This window comes from Poecile atricapillus, chromosome 1 (assembly GCF_030490865.1).
Source record: "Poecile atricapillus isolate bPoeAtr1 chromosome 1, bPoeAtr1.hap1, whole genome shotgun sequence".
Classification (NCBI taxonomy): Eukaryota; Metazoa; Chordata; class Aves; order Passeriformes; family Paridae; genus Poecile; species Poecile atricapillus.
In genome coordinates this window covers 66,812,476-66,833,698 of record NC_081249.1, presented here as the reverse complement: position 1 = coordinate 66,833,698, position 21,223 = coordinate 66,812,476, and the positions used below count along the sequence as shown (strand labels likewise).

Here is a 21,223-nt window from a genome sequence, read left to right as displayed (position 1 = left end):
TACCAAGGATGTACAGAAATAGGCAAGTAAACTAGGTGTCTGTCAGGTTTAAAACTGTGGAAATGTGCAATAGTTGGAGGGAGACCAAATGAGCTATCAGTATTGGGTGCTGATTTCTAAATCAATCAATTAATTAATAACTCAGGTTTACAGATTGCTTGGCATCTGGAACAGAAGTGGATAAAATTACCAGGAAATCAGGAGTTAGCCCACCTCTCCAATTAAAAATAATGGAAATGCGAATGATGTAAGAATGAAGTGAAGAATGAAGGGTCAGAAATGGGAAAGTATAAACTGGGAAGAATGAAAAAAGACAGAAAAGGAAATTACTAGAGGATAACAAACCTAGAACTTTATTATAATTAGAACTCAGAATCTATTGAGAGCTACAATAGCTGTACAATAGTTGTACAATTAATGCTTACTTGAGGAATCCAGGAAAATACCCTTATAATAGGCAGGAATGTAGTCACAGAATATTTAAGTATCAACTAGGAAAAAAGTGGCATCAGTATCTCAGACAAGTTCCTCGAATAACCATTGAAAATGGTAATTGCTCAACATTGATTGATGTAACACTTTCTGACAGTAGTGGCACAGTGTCAGGAAAGCCTTCAAGGCTAAGCAAGACTTGAATAAAATAATTGAAAATTTTTATAAAATTTTACCATTAGGTTTACCAGGAGTTTAAGGGGTGTGATTAACTCATCTTTTGCACTGTTCATCCTGGATACGACTTTATGAATTTATTTTAGTGTAGGGCTTTTACCAGAAGTTTTTTAATTTTGTCAAAAATGCTTAAAATAGAAATTCCAAGGGAAAAAAAAAAAAAAAAAGAAGAGGTGAATCAAGGGAGGATAAATGAAGACAATCCTGGATACTTCTTCCCTCACCTGTTCTTAAAGCTGAGCTCCAGATCTTTGTCTGTCCTTACACCTGAGTCTCCTTTTCCTTGTTAACAGCCTGTCCATCTAGCCTATCTAGACCAGTTGATGTAACAGTTCACCATATTTGATTTCATTCCCTAGACTGACAAGTTTTCCTTCAGGTAAAACTCAACAATTAAGCAGATGAAAAAGCAGGTTTCCTAATGCAGATTCTACTGGTTTGCTGATTCAGCTCAAAAAGTGACGCCAGATCCTTGTTTCCATTTAATTAAGTACATATGACTCAAGGAAGCTCAGAGAATAACCTTCAGAGATCCTTGAGCTTCATCCTGTTGTCCTTTTGTGCTTCATCATGTTTTCTGGTTTTTCAGGTTCTAGAAAGGTTTTCTGCAAACACCTGAAAAACTTAACCAAATCCTTGCAAAATAGCCACAAAAAATCACTTCTAATCTGAAATAATATGATGTGGACAGGTGGAGAACAGCAGAAGGGAGAGATAGTTTTTGGAAGAAGGCATAGAAAATAACTCCTGCCAGTATAGAAGAAGGCAGAAGAAGATTTAAGGTCAAACCAAATCATTATAGGCTTCAGTCAGAGAGGGACACTGTGCAACAACTGCAAATTAGAAAAATATGTATTTGTTTCTCTTTTTCCTTCCAGAGGTGTTTAGCTCTATTTGCACAACAGTGAAAGAAGGTATTTCAGTGTGTGTTCTTGTGTATTAGCAGTAGGAGTTCTGAGTACAATTACAAGGAAGTTCAAGTGTGTCATATTCCTAGAAGGCAGTAGGGGGGATTATTTTGTACTTGAATGTACTATTCTAATTTTCTTTGTTGAATGTTGACCAATTAATAGAAAACAAATCCTAGCAGCCAGTCATATGGACCTCTAAAACAACTAATGATACAATATTCAAAATTAAGTTGCTCATCACAGGGTAGTAATAAAAGATTGATGATATCTGGTTTATTTTTTTAATTCCAGCCTCCCTTTATTTGTGTCTTTAGTAGCTGTGCATTAATATTATTTCATTATTAACTGCCTTTTTCTGATACAGAGCTATGATAAATGTTTTCTTGGATCTTCGGAGACTGCTGATGCAAATAGAGTGTTCTGTGGCCAGCTTGGAGCAGTATATGTATTCACTGAAGCACTCAACCCGGCACAGATTTTTGCAATACATCAGTTAGGACCTGGATATAAGGTAATACCAGATCTGAAGAAGCATAAAACTAGAAAAAGAAAATGATTGACAGATACAGTTGGAAGATATGTAAAGCATGTGAATATTCCTCCTAGAATCATCTAGATTTTTTCATGTGATTAGTTTTCAGCAACATAAGACTATTTTTATATTTTTGAAAGATGAAAGTTTAGTTTTAGGCATAGCCAAAATATGTTTGTATGTGAAATTAATTACTTTGGGTCATAATCAGATTAGAGAAATTTTGTATTTGGTGCACTAAATACCAGAGGAATAACTTTCTTCTCTACTGTTTGTGTTTAAAAACCTGAGTTAAGGCAGATTAACATTCAACAAGGCATAATAAACCAATTCTTCAAATGCATGGTTTCAGACAGTCCTGTTAAAGTAAAAGGTGAGCTTCTTACTCATGCTTTTGTCACTGAAATTGAGGGGACAGATTGGACAAATTAATGGTGCATGCATAAACTTGAATCTCTATTCAGACATGTGTCTTGGAATAGCTGTGTATTGTACTATTGCATCAAGAAAAACAATATAGATACTTCACAGAAATCTGCAGAAACTACTTAGTGGATAAAAACTAATCTAACCCTAAGTAAACAATAATGAATTTCAGTTTATACTATCAGTTATTCCCAAGTTTTCTTTTTTTCTAATTTTTGAAATTTGTGATTTCTTCCAAAGTAGACTTTCAGTTTTTCAATACATATCATATACTCTGAAAATAAAAACTTTTAAAAGCTATAAGTAAAAATCTACATTTAGATTATAATAGTATTAATTTTGTGTGCTGAAAATGCATACTCTTAGTTATTTGATTATATCTAGCACCTGAATGACAGAGGCAGTTGGAAATATCTTTTATGGTATGTATCTATGTAGTGTAAATAACCACGTATATATATCAGGATTACTTGGAGAAGAAGTGGTCTATTGCATATATAGTTGATGGTTAAAATCTGCCTTGAAACTAAAAATATTTAGTCAGTTAAGAAAAGTCCATCACCTGTGCAAAAGAGGAGTATTTTATTCTAAACCTTATACAGTGTTTTCTGTGGACAAATATTTCTGCAAGTATTTCTTGGTCATACAAGAGAAATTAATGTAGCCTTATGCTTCTTAATAATAAATGTTGTAAACCTTTATGAATTTATTAAATTATTGGATTCCAGTATGCAGAAGCATACTGAGGTGATATCAAACATGAATAAGGCTTTAGTGTGTTTCAAGAAGTGCAAATTATTATGTAATATTTTTGACTGTTGAAGGGGTCGATAAGGATATGAGCTTTCATGCTAAATGACATTTTCAATAGTTACTGCACTAACCTTATTACAGTTGTCAAGTTGCCCTGCTTGATTCATAGGCTTCCCTTAAACTACATTTCTGCACAACTGTAGCTTCTTAGTGATTTTTTAAAAATGTCAGCTATATTTAATATTTTGGGGAAATTCTTCTTTCATGTGTCATGGTTTTAGATTTGGGTGATGTACACAGAACAGTTAATGCCCCCTTGCTCTCTGAAGGAGTTTTCTTCCTTGTCTAAAAATCTGGAAGTATATTTTACTATTTAATACCAGTTAAAAAGAGCAGGCTCCCAGAGCAGTATCTTAGAAATAACAGCATTTATTTCTTTGACTTTCTTATTCCCCTCAAAAATAAGACAAAACAGAAGAGGTTTTTTTGCCCTTTTTTCAATGCAAGATCTACTCACAACAAAAGAGGAACCATGTCTTATAGTTTAGAGGTTTCAGGGTAGCAACAGTAGCTCTCACTAAAGCCTGCCTGTTTCATATATAATTTAATGTTATTTCTGTATATCCTTTCAGATTCTGTGCTGGTGCAAAGGCACACCAGTTCAGAATACTTCTGTATGGAATTTAATAATCTAAGGGAGCCTCAATTGACACGTAGCTTGTATTCCTGAACATTAGAGGTCATGTTCTTGCTCTTACCCAACTTGCTGAAGCAAACTGGCCTTTCAGAAACTTTTCTTAAGTAGTTCACTACATTTTCTGTTCATTCTAATTGTTGGTACTGTTAGCCAATGGGGAAAATCAACTGATCAACTTTTCCTAAAAAGACCCTAGATGAATTGTGCACTCTAGCTGTGCCAAACATTTTCTGCCAAAGTAGGATTATTCAAAATAGTTTTTTTTTTAAAAACGTTTTTATGCAGATCTTTTTTCCTTCTTATGACAGTATGTGGTGGCTCCTTTGATTTTAAATTCCTACTTTGGTCCATTGTGTCTGAGGATCTGATTCTTTAGAGGAAGCAACCATTCCTCTACCTTCTTTGCTCATGAGAAGAGACTATGATTTTGCCTCTCATTCAGCTGCCCTCACAATCATTCATAATGCACCTAGGCTATCATGACTGCCATTAAGACCTCTGGAAAACAGAGAAATCTGCATAATCTACCAGCACACAGGACAGTCTGTTCACACACACAGTAAATAATGTTGCAAATGACACCAAAGCCACAAAGTTCAGGAAAAGTGAGAGCTTGATCTACAAATAAAAATGAATCTGTTGCACCTTGTCCCCTCCTGTTCTGTAGTATGGGTAGAAGCAAAAGGCTTTAGGATTGACTAGAGAAGTCATTGAAATAAGTATTACTTATAATGTATATCAAATAATTATTCATATATAATTTTTTATATTATTTATTGCACATTACATGCTTGTACAGGGTGCAGTAACATAGAAACAATTTGTCGTCCTTCCATGCTGATCTTGCTCAGCATGTTCTATAAAATATAAAAAATTATTTGTTAAGCAAATAAATGGTTTTGTTTGAAATACTATGTTTTCACTTGTAGCAAAAGGTTTTTTTAAAAAAGAAAGTTACATTGTGCGAGTAGAAACATTGAGAAACTGGCACTCTTTGTAGCTATTGCAAAGTAGTTACTCATAATCAAATTTTTAAGGGGAAGAGAGACAAACATACTGGCAATAGAACCATGTGATTTGTCTCTTCCCCATTAAGTCTTCCCAAAGTAATCTGTACCATACCTTGAAATTTGAAGCTATATTTAGTGGAAACATTACGATTCAGTATTTAAATTCCCAGGTTTTATCTGTAATAAGGCATACTCATTTTGAGTCTTGCCATTGCTGAGCAGGACTTTTACCTACTCTGTGGACCTTTTCAGTTGTTGGAGATTGAAGAAAGAAAAAGGAAATTATGGCAGCATCCTTGTTTTCCCTGTGCTTTCCCTGCTTCCCATCCTTGTTCCCAAGCAGCAAAGAGAGGAAAGCCTGTCTGCGCTGGGATCCCGAGGGGCTGATAAACACAATGGAGGGGCAGGGGTGGTAATGTGAGAGGAAGAGATGCATCTGATACCACTGTTTATAAAAGGATGTTCCTCAAAGCCCTGTCAAATCTGTGCCACTCCTCCTAATGCTCCCATAGGCATTTTAAAGCAATTTATCAGGTTATTCCATATGTTGCTGCTGAGTTTATTTTTGATCAGTGCTGCAATACCAGTCTTTTTGTCATGTGGGGTTGGAATGAGACTACACTCATTCATGCAGACACAGAACAGAATAGCACCAAAAATTCAAATTTGCCTAAACCAATTATATAGTACAAGAAAATATTTTATGTATGATTGCTGAACCTACAGGGGCAAAATGCAGTGAACAGTAAATCAAAATCTGCAGTCTTTCTGCTAAATGAAAGGGAGGAACTGCTGGTATTCAAGCTGTTCCTGATCAAGCACAGATTCTTTAACTGGAGAATACAGTGCTGGAGTAATTCTCATGTCTCTCTGTTACTTCCTATTCCTGTAGGAGCAACAGACATACTTTATATGGATCCTGTATATGTATTTTACCTTATATAGAATATGTTAAATCCATGGCTCGCTCTTTCTGTCTTGATACCCTCATGCTGCTTGTGCCAGATCAGAGTTGCATATGCATAATAGCCTCTACTACTCTCCTGTGGATGTATTTTCCCATGTCCCCAGTACAGCATGAACATACTGAATTTCTTTTCTCTTTCTATGGATCAATGCTAGTAATAAAGGAGTATCATATATCAGATTTTTTAGCTTCCCTTTACATTCTGTTATAATAATCTTTTAGGTTAGGAGACAGGAATTTCCAATTTATGATCACTTTTGTTAGGTTTTGATGGCAGAATATTCCTTTAAGTCTTGTTTTTTCTTCAAAAACTTTGAAGCAGTATTCTGTTGATTCATAACTTATTTATATCTGAATTTCAAATAGTGATCTCTTTTAAATTATTTTGGCGTATTAAATACTGACAACGACAAGGTAAAATAATGTCAGAATTTGTGTATAAAATTGATTTAACTTAAACAGTTTAGAACATTGGTAATGAATTTATAGGATTTTGTGTTGAAACACTGACTTATTTAAACAGAAAAGTTATGAAAAACTGTATAGTGGAAAAACCTTATGAATTTTGGAATCTGAAAAAGCTGAGAGGTATGAAAGATTTTCAGGGTAATAGGTCTTCTAATGTGGTAAAACATTAAACTACAGTACAAGCATCACGGAGATATCTTTGGAAATCAATTAAATCACTAAATTATTTTTCCTCTGCAGAAACTGCACAGAGATTTCTATGTATAGTTAAAATGCCCTCTGGGGTGAAATTCATGTCACCTTCCTCAGGACAAATCTGTAATTTGTAGCAGTCATTTCCTGATAAGTGAGATGTAGGCAGCCATATCAACAGAGAGCCAGCTCTCAAGTTCTAAGCATAATATTTCTTCTTTGGGAATTTCTACTTCAGTAAGTAGTGTAACACAATATGAACACATTTCTAGATTAAAACATTTAGTGCTGAGGACTAAATACTCACAGTGTGTTATATTGGTGTTTTTACTTTGGATTGGTGGGCTGAATGCATATCACCAATTGAGGATATCTGAGTTTCAGCCTGAAAGAAATCTCTGGTTCTGAACAGCTTTGCAGTATGAGGAGCGTAATAAGTGAGGCCACTGGGAGTTTCCCTGCAAAAAGGACTCCTAACCCAAATGCAAATCACAGAATCACAGAGAAGTTGAAGATGTAGGAAGCAACTGGAAGCTGCAGGTCCTCTGGTCCAACCTCCCTGCTCAAAAAGGGTCACCTAGATACAGTTGCCCAGGACTATCTCCTGACAGTATTTTAATAAGTCCCAAGATAGAGACCCTGTCACCTTGCTGAGCAGCTTCACAGTGAAAAAATGTTTTCTGATGTTCAGAGGGAGCCTTCTTTGTTTCTGTTTTGCTGATAACTTGTGTCCTTCCACTGATCACCACTGAGAAGAGTCTGACTCCATCATCTTTTCAACCTCCCTTCTGTTTTTTATATATGAGATCCCCTCTGCCACTTTTCTGCAGGTTGAAGAGACACAACTCTCTCACCCTTTCCTCATGTGAGAGATGCTTCTATCCCTTCGTGTTTAGTGGCCATTCATTGCACTCTCTCCAATAAGTGCATGGCTCCCAGTGGAAGCCCAGCACTCCAGGTGTGGCCTCACCAAGGCTAGGTAGAAGGGAAGCAGCACCTTCCTCCACCTTCTAGCAACACCCCTCCCAGTGCAGCTGAAGGTATTGTCCTCCATTGTCAAATGCAGACTGAACCATAGACTTGCTATTTACATGCATTTGCCCTTCCTGCTTGTGTTTTCTGTTATGGTACCTGTGTCTGGTACCTTTTCATCATTGCAGCCTCCCTTCTGCTGGGCGTCACTAAGGTTGGGACAGTGCTGACTGACAGATGTGCTCCGAGGGTTCTCCAGCAGCTCCAGTCTGTTCAGTTTATGGCCCACATGCAAAGGGGTGCTGGTCAGCAGACCTTCTATTGCTATGTGTCAGTCACTTGAGCAGATGTGCTTTCCCATTGTTTGGCTGTAATCAAAAGAATATTGGAAAATTGAAAATTTCTGGTAATCAGAAGATTTTTTTTTAGGGTTTCCAGCAGCTCTGAGAGCTCTGAAAAGGATAGATGAGGTTTATGGGGTTACATAAATGGTAGGAACCTCTAATTTGTTTGGAAAGAGCAGCTGATAGCCTGTAAGTTGACTGTTTTAATTCTAAGATGGATAACCCCAGTGCTGGTGCTTTCAGTAGTTTCATTGATAGAGAATTTCATTCTGGGGGGGAAAGGGGAGATTTGGTAGAACCAAAGGGATAAAGAGAATTATGATCACTAGTGATCATAACATCACAGTGAAAGCAAGGGAAATGACTCGTATAATCTGAGAAATAAATTATTTTAAACTCAGTAAATATTTTAGCAATAATTATATATTTATATATATATATAGATTCACATATTTATATTTATATCTTAATTTATAATAAAATGGTGGTCATTGCTAACAAATTTGCTTTCCTTGTATCAGTACATCACGTTACTGTTACTACTAGTTGTCTTTTTGCCACTGTAAAATGATTGTTATATGCAATTATTATATGCCAAGTAAATCTGACAATGCTTTGCAGAAAGACAGAAATCTATCTTGTGCTGTATTGATTTGTCAGTGTTGCCAAAAAATTTAATTTTAAATCAGATATGAATCATGATATGTTTAAAATAATAAAACTCTTCAGTCTTCATTGGAAAATTTCTGAATTTGTGAATAATTAATTTGAAATGTGGAATTTATGATTTATTTTGGATTTTATTTTGTTATAAGTGGTTTGTTTATATACACTCCTGACTGTTAATGAAGCATAGTTTTTAATGTTGTTCAAAAATAACTATTCCTTTAATCTACATGATATAGCATTTTATATTCTAATTTGAGTGAGTTCATATAAACTAAAATGCAGCACATTTAATTTGTGCTCTATTTTTAATGTGTTTTATGCTTAAATTTTATTTTAACTTATTTATGGCTGGTTAATGTGACTTTTTTAAGATCAGTGTAAACACTGATGCTGAAAGGAGAGATAATACATAAAATACCAAATAATGTATTGACACATTGATGTGGTGTAGAGTAAATAAAAATTAAAAAAAAATCTTTCTGATCATTCAGTAGCACTAGGCTACTGGTAAATGCAAGCCAAGTTTAGTAGTTTATTTATTCCCTTTCTAATCCAATGCAGTTTTTTGCAAATTTTGTGGTGAGGAATTTGTCTAAGTTAATTACTTGGTAAAACTTTTGTTTTTTTTCAGAGCACGTTCAAGTTTAAATCCGAGAGTGACATTCATCTGGCTGAGCACCATAAACAAGTGCTGTATGATGGGAAACTCGCAAGTAGCATCGCTTTTACCTATAATGCGAAGGCCACTGACGCTCAGCTATGCCTTGAATCCTCACCAAAGGAGAATCCTTCCATTTTTGTACACTCCCCCCATGCTCTCATGCTTCAGGTTGGTGCTGTCAAGTTGATGTTCTGTGACTACTGTTGGCTGAACACCACTCAGAGGTTTTGTCTGCTAGTGTACAGAGATTGTTCTTTTGTGCTTCGTCAGCTCTTAATATAACTTTCACTTGAACTGTTATTTCTTTGCTCCCATTCTGTAGCAAGGAAAAGAATGTTCCATAATGAATACAGACTTCATACTATAAGGCAGAGTTTGCCATGATACTGAAAATTTTCTGTTTAAAGTTTCACTTTAAATATAGTGATTATAATTGAAGTATAAGTATCAAAACAAAATTTTTAAAAGTCTGCACTCAAATTGGTGTTGAAGTGCTCCAAAATTATATTTTTAACCGTCCTTTAAAACTGAAATTAATTGTGGTTTTTCCTTTATTTTATATATTTAGGATGTGAAAGCTATTGTAACCCACTCCATTCACAGCGCAATTCATTCCATTGGAGGGATCCAGGTTCTTTTTCCTCTCTTTGCCCAGTTAGACAATCGACAGCTGCATGACAGTCAGGTGGAAACAACAGTTTGGTAAGCCTCTTTTAACCAAGATAGAAACTAAATTAAGCTAATTTTTTTTCCTTTTTTTTTTTTTGTGGGAATGTTCTCTACTTTTTTCTACATTTTATCCTTTTTTCTTTTAATAAAATATTTTTAAAAAAAGTAGTTTACTGTACAAAACTGATATGATTTAATGATGAATTCAAATCACTCTAGAGTCTTTAAGTGTAGTTTTATGACAGTTCATCCAACTTCTGAAAGAAATCAATATGCTTTTACTTGAGAGTGCAGTATTGTTTACCTTCTTGAAGTCTGTGTCATTTGAATTCATATTTTATAACATTTAAAAATTAATTAATACGTGGTAAGAAAGGCATAGAGCTATGATCAGGCATTTTGTGACCATATTACAATTGCAATAGTGACTGGGGACATGCCAAGAGAATTTTTAGCTGAAAGTTATACTAGGGAAGACATCTCTAAATTGAAAAGCCTTCATAAGTGCTAATGATTCTACTGGAAGCCTAAAAAGGACTACCTAGGAGTCTGTTAATTCCCATGGTGACTTGGAATCATAGAATCCTTTAGGAAAGGACCTCTAAGATCATGGAGTCCAACCATTAACCTAGGACTGCAAAGTCCCCCACTAAACCACATCCCTAAATGCCAAATCTGCATGTCTTTTAAGTATTCCCAGGCATGGTGACTCCTTTCTCAACACCAGCTCAGCTATGGCTACTTCTGAAAAGATCTCTTGCCACGTCCTTGTCACTGTGCAGGCTCCTGTCCTAGAGGAAACACAGGATAGCTAAACTTCTCCAGAATAATGTGTGGCCTAACTCTTTGGGGTAACAGATCTGAAAAGGTAATGCTGAATGACTGGTATGGTGTTTCCCTGGAGGATTATTTGTAACCAAAGCCTGCTAGAAAGCCGTGTTTAGGGGCAAGATAAGCTGGCTTTTCTATTTGAATTAGGTGACAAAATAGGTGTGTAATGCAGAGCATGTGGCTTATTTTCTTGCCTATAATATTATTCTATTAATTATTCTGGATATTCCTTATTACATTGGATAGTTCAGTTATAATAATAGTTAACTGAGAAAACAATTATCTAATACTAAAAGTGACAACAAATTTGGAAGACAGAAAAGCTGGTTGTGTATTGGCTAATGTGGAATATTTATTTTTTTAAGTCTCTTTTACAGGATGTACTTTCCCTTGAAGCATTGTAAAGTAAGGGAAATAGAAAAAGAAATGCTTGGTTTGAAATAAGCTTGAGAAAAAAAACCAAAAAACCCTGTATGTTTTTATTTACTGTCAAAGCAGAAGACAAAAATGCTTTATTCTAGTTTAAGGAAGGTTATGTGTGTATGTATCTCCACAGGAATAAAATCTATGTTAAATTCATTAACGAGCTGAACCTGTAATAGATGGCAAAGCAATAACTAGATCTGTTTAAAAATGAAAAACTAATGTAATGGAAGCTTTAGAAGTTGAGATAAAGACTGATTTTTCCCAAGTGTGTGGTCTACCCAGCAAGTGAGAACATTCATAATGTTTAATTGAAAATGTACAGAACATTTCTGGAGTTAGTTGAACTGTAAGTCGAAAAAAGTTCTTGAATAAGTCAATGCATTTCTCCTATAATTAGATTATATTCTAAAAAGAGATCTTTAATTCATTGTGCTATATGATTGTAAAGTGCATAATACAAGAAGATGTGATCCTAACTCAAGAACACATTGAAAAAAAATTTAAGCAAATGTCTGCTTGATGAGGTGTAATTCATATGTGGAATTAACATGGTTTTGGTTTATGTGCATTATTTTCTCATATTTTATTTAATGGGATATAGGTTTCAAGAAAAATAATGCCGAAAATGAACAAGGAAGTAGGCAAATAAGAGAATAAAATATTTTTGGGATCAAAGAAAGAAGTTAGTGGGGAAAGAATGCTAAACATGAAAAGGTTCATTTGAGAAATGGAATAAGGGAAGTGGCGGACTTAATGAGTTCTTTCCTTGTTCCCCCTTATTTATTAGATTATTGTCTCTCTGTGTATCTGATGCTCAGTTCTACCTGTCTTACCTATAAAAGTGTATCTACAGCAACAGAGGGCTGTCCCAGTTCTACTGCTTTTCTGAATCCTTCTCAGCTCTTTCTCTCCTGTAAATATCAAAATCTATTTAATAAGCTCAGAGTTCTCAATTATTTGATTTGCTGATTGGATTTTTTTAATATTAGAGGGGCTTTATTAACAGAAAAGAAAAAAAAAACAAACCTCACCATCTGAACATAAAAAAAATATTAAATTATCTGTATTTCCTAAGTAAGACAGGTATAACTGCGCATCTAATTTTTAAGATTTATAGTTTGATAAGAAATAGGCAGGCTTCCTATCATTTTCTACAGATATGAAGCAGCCCAGCTTGACAGGAATTAGTTTGATGTATTGACTTTATTTATTAGCTTGATATGAAAAATCTGCAAGTTTCCAGTAATTTTTATTCATTATCTTCAGTTTAATTGAGCATGTAGTATCCTATCTTCCAAACCTCTTGTCTCATCTTTCAATAATTTTCTTGTCATAGATGGCACAGGTATTTAAACTCGAGAGTAGATCTGGAAGTAGTCCTTCCTGAGGTTGTTTCATTTGCCTTTATGCCTCTCATGGAGGCATAAAGGCAAATACAAAGGTCCCGGTCCATTGCTGCCTCCAGTGTAAAATTCAGAATTTGCATTGTTGAGTGCTGGTAGCCCTCTCCCTCTCCATTTTGTAGGGCAGAATGCTGGATATTGCTCCTAAAATTTCACATCACTAGTGTGAGCTAGCTGTGGTCAGATAAAATCATGTGTACTTGAATTTTTCCAAGCTGTAACAGCTGGAATGTGACTTGCCAAATTGGTCTGCCTGGACAAGAGTTTATAATGAAAATACAGCCACTGCATTGTGTAGCAGAGATCTGTTGTAAACTCCCGAACTGCTGTACCTCTGCATACGCCAGAAAATCCAGGGGCTATTAAGGGTGGCTAATTTATTACTGGAGTCTGTGTCCCAAAATGTTTTTCCTGTAAGCAGAGGTGTCTTGCATCTCTAGTTCTCTCACACAGCACCTATTCAGGTGACTCATGTTTGTGAATGAAACCTCATTAGCAGTCTTATGAGAAAAGAATTGAAAAGGCATAAGAAAGAAATCACTTCCCCTTTCTCTTCAACAGTCTTACAGAAGGAAAAAAATATATTTAAACTGGCAGCTAAGGAAGCACTTTAGAGAGCTGCCATAGCTGTAGCCCATGGAAACATTAATTGTTGGTGTATGATTTTCCTTAATACCACTTTATGCTAAGATTAATTTTCAATAGTTGTCATACTAACCACCTGTGATGGAGTTATTCATACAATCTTTTTGTATTACTTTTGAGTAGCTGAAAATAAATGATATTTATCTTTATAAAGGATTCTTTCCCAAAGAGAATCAGACAAAACAAATACTGGCATCATTTTCTTTTTTATATATTCTTCAAGTTAAATGGTGTGTAATTAATAATCATACTTAGGTCTCCAAAGCAACATGCCTGCCTTAACTAAAGGTGTCTTTTGTAAAACCTAATCCAGATAACTTTGTAATATACAATCTAAGATAAAACTTAGATTAAGGCAAATTTGACAGGGAAAATTATCACGGGAATGAGGAGTCTAGAGAACCTGATATGTGTAGTGGTTAAAAATAAAGTAGAATAAAATAACTGCAACAGGAACAAAACAAACAAAAAACCTAAACAAATTTCACTTTAATCCTAGGAGTGCAAATTCCCGACTTCTAAGGTACTTCTAAACAGTATCATAACCATTGGAGGTACTGCATCATCATGCTTTGCTCTATCACCTTTTTTTTTCTCCTGTTTTTTAATAATGGAAAACTACTAATTTTTTTTTGTTTTTTTGGAAATTAGTTATGTTTTCAGTAATTGTCATAGTTCTCTGATTTAGTGTTGGTTGACACATATAGTTTCATTTTTGATCTGTATCTTGGCTCCACTGCAGACAAACTGATCTCTTCTAGGAAAGGCATAATATAAAAGAGATGTAGGAATGGGCTGAAGTATCTTTTATATCTAGGAGTGTTGAAAGTGGAAAGAATGGAGAGAAGTTTTGTGTGGCAGCGCACAGAATTTTGCAAGTTTAATGTGTAATGTCAATTACTGTGCAGCAATCTGATTCATGTTAATTGCTGGCAAGTTTGTTAAATTCTGTTTGTAAAATTGTTCAACTTAGATGACAGTCTTCTTATCAATATTATTTTCCCTCTGTCAACAACAACATTTTTAAAAGAATGATTTTGGCAACCTGTTTCTAATGATAAATATTTTCATATTTCATATCTTCAGGTTTAATTTGTGTTCAGCTGCCAAGGTGAATAAAGTGAGCATCCCTAGAAATTGTTAAAACTTCTGGATACAGTCCTCCAAATTAGGCAGATTAAGTTCTTAGAATGCAATATTGAGGGGGAAAATGCATTACTTCAGTATGGATTTTTATATCTAGATACACATTTCTTTGAGGTCAGTCTGACAGTGTGGGGAAAGAGAAGTTTTGAAGAGGCTGGGAAAATTTATCTGAGAATTCAAGCAGATCAGATGCTCTCTCTCATAAAGTATGTAAGGTGAAGAATGTTACATGTGAAACCTGTGTTGTATGCAATACCTGCTACTTAGTGTGGTTTCATTCCTCCCTCCTTCTTCAAAAATGAAAGTTTCATCTAAAAGAAGTCTAAGCAACTCTCTGAGGAAAAAGTCCACAAAACAAAGCACAAGCCATAAATACTGTACAGTTTCCCCCCACCCTCCAAAAAAAAATTATCCCCCCCAACCCCACAGACAGCACGTAGTCTGTTTTCTGCCTATCTCTGATCATTTTCAGGTAGTAATATCCTTCAGTACTGTACATGCAATGAGAATTTTAAAAACTTCCATTTTGATTTTATAGTTCTTCTATGAGTTAAAATATTACTGATCTTTTACTTCATTTGTTGCATAATAATATGATCAAACTGCTATTTAAATTCAATTATTATGTTAATTTTTATCAATACTGTGGTCCTATACAGTATTCATCTCAAACTTCATTGTGCCTCTATGCACCTGCCAGATGGTTCTCCTTAACTGCTGCATTTTCTGGTACTTGGATTTTTTTAATGTGCTTGAAGGTGTAATGATGCATTCATGTGTGCTATCCCAAGATTTGAATTACTGTATACTGCAGTCAACTCTATTATTTATGATGGCAATCTTGGATAATGCAGAAGGATTAGAAGTTAGAGTTACTGCCTGCAGACCTGAGCTGACTCTGTAGAGCTGGATTGAGGTATTATTATGTGTCTGGATCAATAGATGTTAAAAGCCCTTTTGGAATTGAGTAAAATCATAGCTCATTCACAAAGGCATTGGCCAAATTAATACATTTCCCTGAAACTGGAAACACTGGCATCACTCTGCAGCTAAGATACCTCTGTGCAGAGGTAATGTGGGCAGGCAGGATTAATCAGTTCAGCTATAGTCAGCATAAAGATAGTTAATATCTAAAAAGTGATACTTGGGCACGGGCTGCATCTGAATCACTACACTTCTTTTGAGTCCATCTTTCTTACATAGAACCAGCTTGTCTGTTTCTGTGTCTGTGGCATGGTTAGGTATAAACTGGTCACTTACGGTTTCTGAGTTGACTTGTGATTTATGTGTACTTAAATAGAGGGAAAGAGGAAAAAATATCTTTATCGTTATGGTGTCAATGTGTCTTAAAACTTGCATTCAGAGTCTGTCATAATTTCTAGAAGTTGTATAGAGATTGTACTGATATCAGATAAATAACTCTAGCCCATGAGTTTGCATCTAAATTCATAGAATGAACAAGTAAACTGTGATACAAATTTAAAGGCTTTTGACAAAGTACTTCTGAGAATAGAAAATAAACTTGTCTGCTCATGGTACAAAAATCTTTACAATCCATTTTAAGGATATTTTTTGATATTTCAATGTGATAGTAATGGTATTTGCTATTGTAATTTGAATTCTAATTCTGCAAAGATGTATGCTGTTTTTTGACTTCATGCATAATGGCTTGTTGTCCTAAGTCATAAGGTTACTCATAGAGGATGGTAGTAAGCACCATCTATCTAAACGGAATTTTCTTTCACCTATTCAATTTTTTAAAAAAATCTAAATTCATATCTTCAACACTATGTGAGCTGCTTATGGATTTTCATGTAATAAAAATGATTAGATTCTTATTTTAGATGACAAATACAGTAGACACTTTTGGTTGGGGTAAGAAAAAATTGATGCATATAATCTGAAGTTGAAGTTGATGTGACAGCTTGACAGGCTGTTTTGATAAAAGCTTTGGAGTACTGTAAATACATATTATCTGTGTACTTTTATTCCTGACACTCTGTGGAGCATTTTGTATGTGCTTTTAGATGGATTATTATGACCATTCAACAATGAACAGAGACAAGGCACTATTTCATGTTCCCAGCATGTACTTTGGCTACTCCGTCCTTTTGCGCTGGCAGCTTTACTCATCAAATAGAATAAATCTTGTTTTCCGCAGCACTTTGATTATTTTTTGGTGCTGTTGTGGATTAACCAACTCAACTTTTATTTCAAAGTAAGAGATTCAATTTGAAGAGCAAGTGAACCTTTAGATGTCTAGATACTCTAAGAAAAGTTGCAATGTGTCAAATGCAGATTGGACATTTTCTTTAAGTCCCTTTTTCATACCTGCAAAATCCACAGTTTTCAGTCTTGCCTGTGCCCACTACCTTTGAACTTTTGTGGTTGCAGACACTTGTCTGTACAGCTAGGAACTGTTGCATCTATTTAATTTTTAGAAAATGAATAATGATTTTTTATATGAATTGTATATGCACTACATTATATTCTGTCATTTACCTTTTTGAGATATTTGAAAAGTAATTTTAAATACTTTCTGTCACAATTTTTTTTTTCTTTCCCCCTTTCCTCTGGGTTTTTCAGCAACAGATGAGTGTATTTTTGTTCTATTCTCATCATCTGAGAGTCAATTATGATTTATTTTCCCTGCGGTGGGTTGATCTGTCGTATGTTTTCACTGCTGGTTTTCATAACGTAGTTTCACTTTCTTGCCAATTCCATCTCATGAAGTCTTTCTTATCTCTTATGTTTCTATACTGTAACCTTTTCTGAACACTTTCCCTCCCTGTACTTTCTAAACACTTCACTTGAAGATACTGCTGCGATGGGCTGTTGGGTGATTTCCTTGTAGCCTCTGGAGTCTCTCCTCCTTTCTAGTCAGAAGTTAGACTTTCCTCACTGGATGAAAAACAGTCCTTAAACTTTATTTGGTCAGGCAAATATTATTCTCATGTTTGGTCTTTAGAAAGTTCAAAGGAAGCTCTCCTCCCTGCTGTTCCACTATGGTTTGTGGGCATCATTGCCTGTATTTATGTTCAAACATTTTATGCCTCTTTTGTGTGTTAATAGTGACTCTAGGGACTGAAAGTGTGGAATGAGGACATACCTAGTGGCTGCAAACTTTGCTGTTTAGCATAGTTAGTCTGAATAGTGAAATGTTTGACACAGCCCCTGCCTGTGTCGTTCTAACACTGTCAACAGGACTCCACTCAGCATCTTCTGCCTCTTTCAGCTGCCAAAACTTTGGCTTGAACTGAAAGCTCCAGGACTATTTAAACATGGGATAGTCATGGTCAAACCAGGAGTACTGACGGTGCTTGTTTGAGTATGAATTCCCACTCCCGTCATTGTAATATGTGAAAAATCACTGGAGAAATTTCTAGAGAGGAAAAATAAGATTTGTGTTCTTTTAAGGAATTGTTCACCACCTTAAGCCTATTTCTATTTACTTAATAGCTGGTTATTATTGAGAAAGCAATATTTTTAATCTGAAAAAATCTTGTTCTTTACATGCAGTGCTACCCTATTGGCTTTCTTGGTTGAGCTTCTTAAGAGTTCAGTAGCCATGCAAGAACAAATGCTTGGTGGAAAAGGCTTTCTAGTCATTGGCTATCTCCTTGAAAAGGTATGTTTGGAGGATTTTTATCTTAGTTCTTAGTATTTTCACTGTCATTGTGGTACTTTCAATCACTTGGCTTAAATGTCTGGTGGAATAAAATATATTTGTGATATACGTATTGCAAATTAAAAATGTTTTATAAATTGTCTACAAGAGTCTGTTCATCTTCCTTGTCCTCTTACATACCGGTATTGACCAGAATCAGTTTTCTCAAGGTGATTCTGTTCTCTTATTTATGTTCTTACATGAAATCTGTTTGTGAATCACTTTAAAGAATTTTTCATTTCTGCACTTTCTGTCCCTCCAAACTCACGTAGGAAAGTTCTCTTGGTTCTAGTTTGTACAAACATAGCAGAAATGTCATAACTTAGATTTATTTTTTCATGTGTGAGTAGGTTAATAAAAGTTAAATTATTCTTCTGTGACTCAGTTCTGAAATTCTTTAAATAGTTGCCCTGTGTTTTGAAGAAGAAAAACTGTAACAAAACCTAATTTCCGAAAGGAATAGTTGCAGGGGGCATTCCCTGTACTTGCTTGTTTTTAGGCGTGGTGAGCATTTATCACAAAACTGAGGTTCAGTTGTCTGGGGAACATTACCTGCCTCCCTGCTTCATGACACCTTGTTACTGGGGTTTAATAATCTCAATAATCTGAGAGCAAACTACTGCCAGCTCCACTAATATACTGGTGGTCCTGTGACTGAAGCTCATGGCTCTGGCATTCTTGGATGTCTACTACTGGGCTTTTATTACCATGAGGTCAGCATAGCAATCTTTTAAGCAGAAGATAAAAATCATAGTATCACCTTTCAAAAATGCTCTGAATTTTGAAGAAGAATGAGAAGCAGTTTCTCTCATTCTGTTCACTTTGTTCTTTGTGGCTAGGGAAATACCTTCGCTTAATACATTAAAGCAGATTTTCTGTGCTTCTGTTTTCACTACTAGGCAAGTGTGATTTAGAATTTCAAAGAATTAGCCTAAGGTGGTGTTTTTTTCCAAGGGTAGGTTTTCTTTATTATGGCACATAGGTTTATGTGCCATAACCAGAATGAATTTGCAAAGTTGTTAGCTTTTGTTTGGTAAGTTACAGGCAGATCTGTGATCCCTCATGGATGGCTTTCTCCTGAATAGAGCACTGTGGTTTACACACATGGAATACATCCATTAAGAATGCTGCACACATTTTTTTTTTTAAAGTTTGCATGCTCTTTTAATTAACACCTGCTATGTTCATTAGACTTGGGCATGTGAATATTTAAAGGATTTCCTTTGATCACAGCATAATTCTTAAAACATATGTTGTTTTCTGGATGTTTTTTACATTACATTCACTTAGATGCAGTTTTTTGAAAGGATGTATTCTATTTTTTTCAATAGATGCTTATATTCTGTTGGCACACATGGTGGGAAAAAATAATTTTGTTTCCTAGTCTCAATTTTATTATTTGTAAATTATCTGTTGTATCTGTTGTTCATTTGCATGTCATCAGATACTTCAGAGAAGACAAAGAGCTTTTTTTTTTTAAATCTCCATATTCCCAGACCATACTTACAGCATTAAAAATAATTGAAAAATATAATCACAGAATCATTTAGGTTAGAGAAGACCTTTAAAATCGAGTCCAATTGCTAATGCAGCACTACGAAGTCCACCACTAAACCTTGTCCCTCAGTGCCACATCTATACAGCTTTTAAATACCTCAGGATAGTGACTCCACCACTTCCCTGAGCAGCCTGGTCCAGTGCTTGACATTTTGTGGAGAAGGCAAGGAGAAGGATATTTAGAGTTTTTTACTATTTATTAATCTGTTAATTTAGTATAGAAAGAAGTAAAAGTCCTCATGCCATGCTACTACAAAGGAGCAGGTCTCAACAGTGATTTTACAGCATATGCTATGAAACTGAAAGAGTCCTGAAATTTGAGGAAACCATGAACCCAGCTCCTTTGAACACCTACTCAAATTCAAGAAACAAATGCAAGTCTCTCAATAATGTGTGTTTGCACACTGAGACACCCAATTTCAATAAGACACTTCTTTAATTTAAGAAGAAATAAGGATGTCAGATGAAGTAGAAATGTAGGATCCTGACTGGATTCTAATCAAATGAAAACAAACCCAACTAAGCAAAATACCAAAAAACAAACAAACAAAAAAATAAAATTATTCATGAATATTTTAATGTGCTAAATATATCCATTAGAAAGACCATTAATAGAGTTAGAAAGTATAAAGCACAAACTGCCTTTATATTAAATGACATCAAAACATGCAAGGCTGCATGTAATTACTAATGATGAGCCGGGTGAAAATACTGCTTCATAGTTCTGCTATAATTATATTAATGAAGAGTTTTTCTTTATCTTTTTTCTTTCTGATTATTTTCTCCCAGTCATCTAGAGTTCATATAACCAGAGCAGTTCTGGAACAATTTTTGTCATTTGCAAAATATTTGGATGGATTATCTCATGGAGCACCTCTACTGAAGCAATTATGTGATCACATCCTTTTTAATCCTGCTATCTGGATACATACCCCTGCAAAGGTAATGGTACGCTTGAATAATGTTATGACTCGCCTACAACAAAATTAAATGCCTGTATTCTTTTATAACATTCTACTTAGGTTTTTGGTTTTGCTCTTTTGGGTTTTCTTTTTATAAACATGTAATGGAAATGATTTTTAGATCATGAAGTCTGTACACTGCTTAACTATATACTCCAGTGTCTTTTATAATTTTTTAAAAGCAGTTAAATTATTGCCTAAGGTTCTGTCTGATTCTGTGAAAAGACTGCTTCAAGAAACCCAGTTCCTTTTTCAGTGATTGCATTACATTGTTTTCCTGCATATTAAGCATAAAATTTTGTATTTTTAATTGCAGGCAAAATGTGTTTTGTTACAAATTAATGTAAGCTCTCATTTTAATTCAAACTATGTATTCTAGTTTGATAAAATCTCTAAAATGTTATTGCTCATCTCTGGTAATAATGAATTACTTGTTTTCCTAAGTAATCATAGTTGAGATATGCAAACCAAAGTGAAAAGTGGCATTGTCCTAAAAACTGAAAATATATACTTCTCGTATAAAAAGTCAGAATAGAAAACAAGCCAATATGTTTATCGTTACTTAAGTCATTCCTAGGTACCAGTGCAGGCCTTGTCCTAACCAACATTGTAATTAGTCTTTCAGTTTTTTATATCATATCCAGAG

At 34.8% G+C, this 21,223-nt stretch overlaps 1 protein-coding gene across 2 annotated transcripts in view; it reads left to right on the top strand.

The window, feature by feature from the left end:
- NBEA (neurobeachin) overlaps positions 1-21,223 on the top strand; it is a 461,177-nt gene that overhangs the window by 103,959 nt on the left and 335,995 nt on the right. For both annotated transcript variants that reach the window (XM_058860312.1, XM_058860303.1), the window contains exons 8-12: positions 1,945-2,091; positions 9,242-9,439; positions 9,840-9,973; positions 17,911-18,019; positions 20,405-20,557. In XM_058860312.1, the coding sequence (XP_058716295.1) occupies positions 1,945-2,091; positions 9,242-9,439; positions 9,840-9,973; positions 17,911-18,019; positions 20,405-20,557 (741 nt within the window). The remainder of the gene's footprint in view (positions 1-1,944; positions 2,092-9,241; positions 9,440-9,839; positions 9,974-17,910; positions 18,020-20,404; positions 20,558-21,223) is intronic.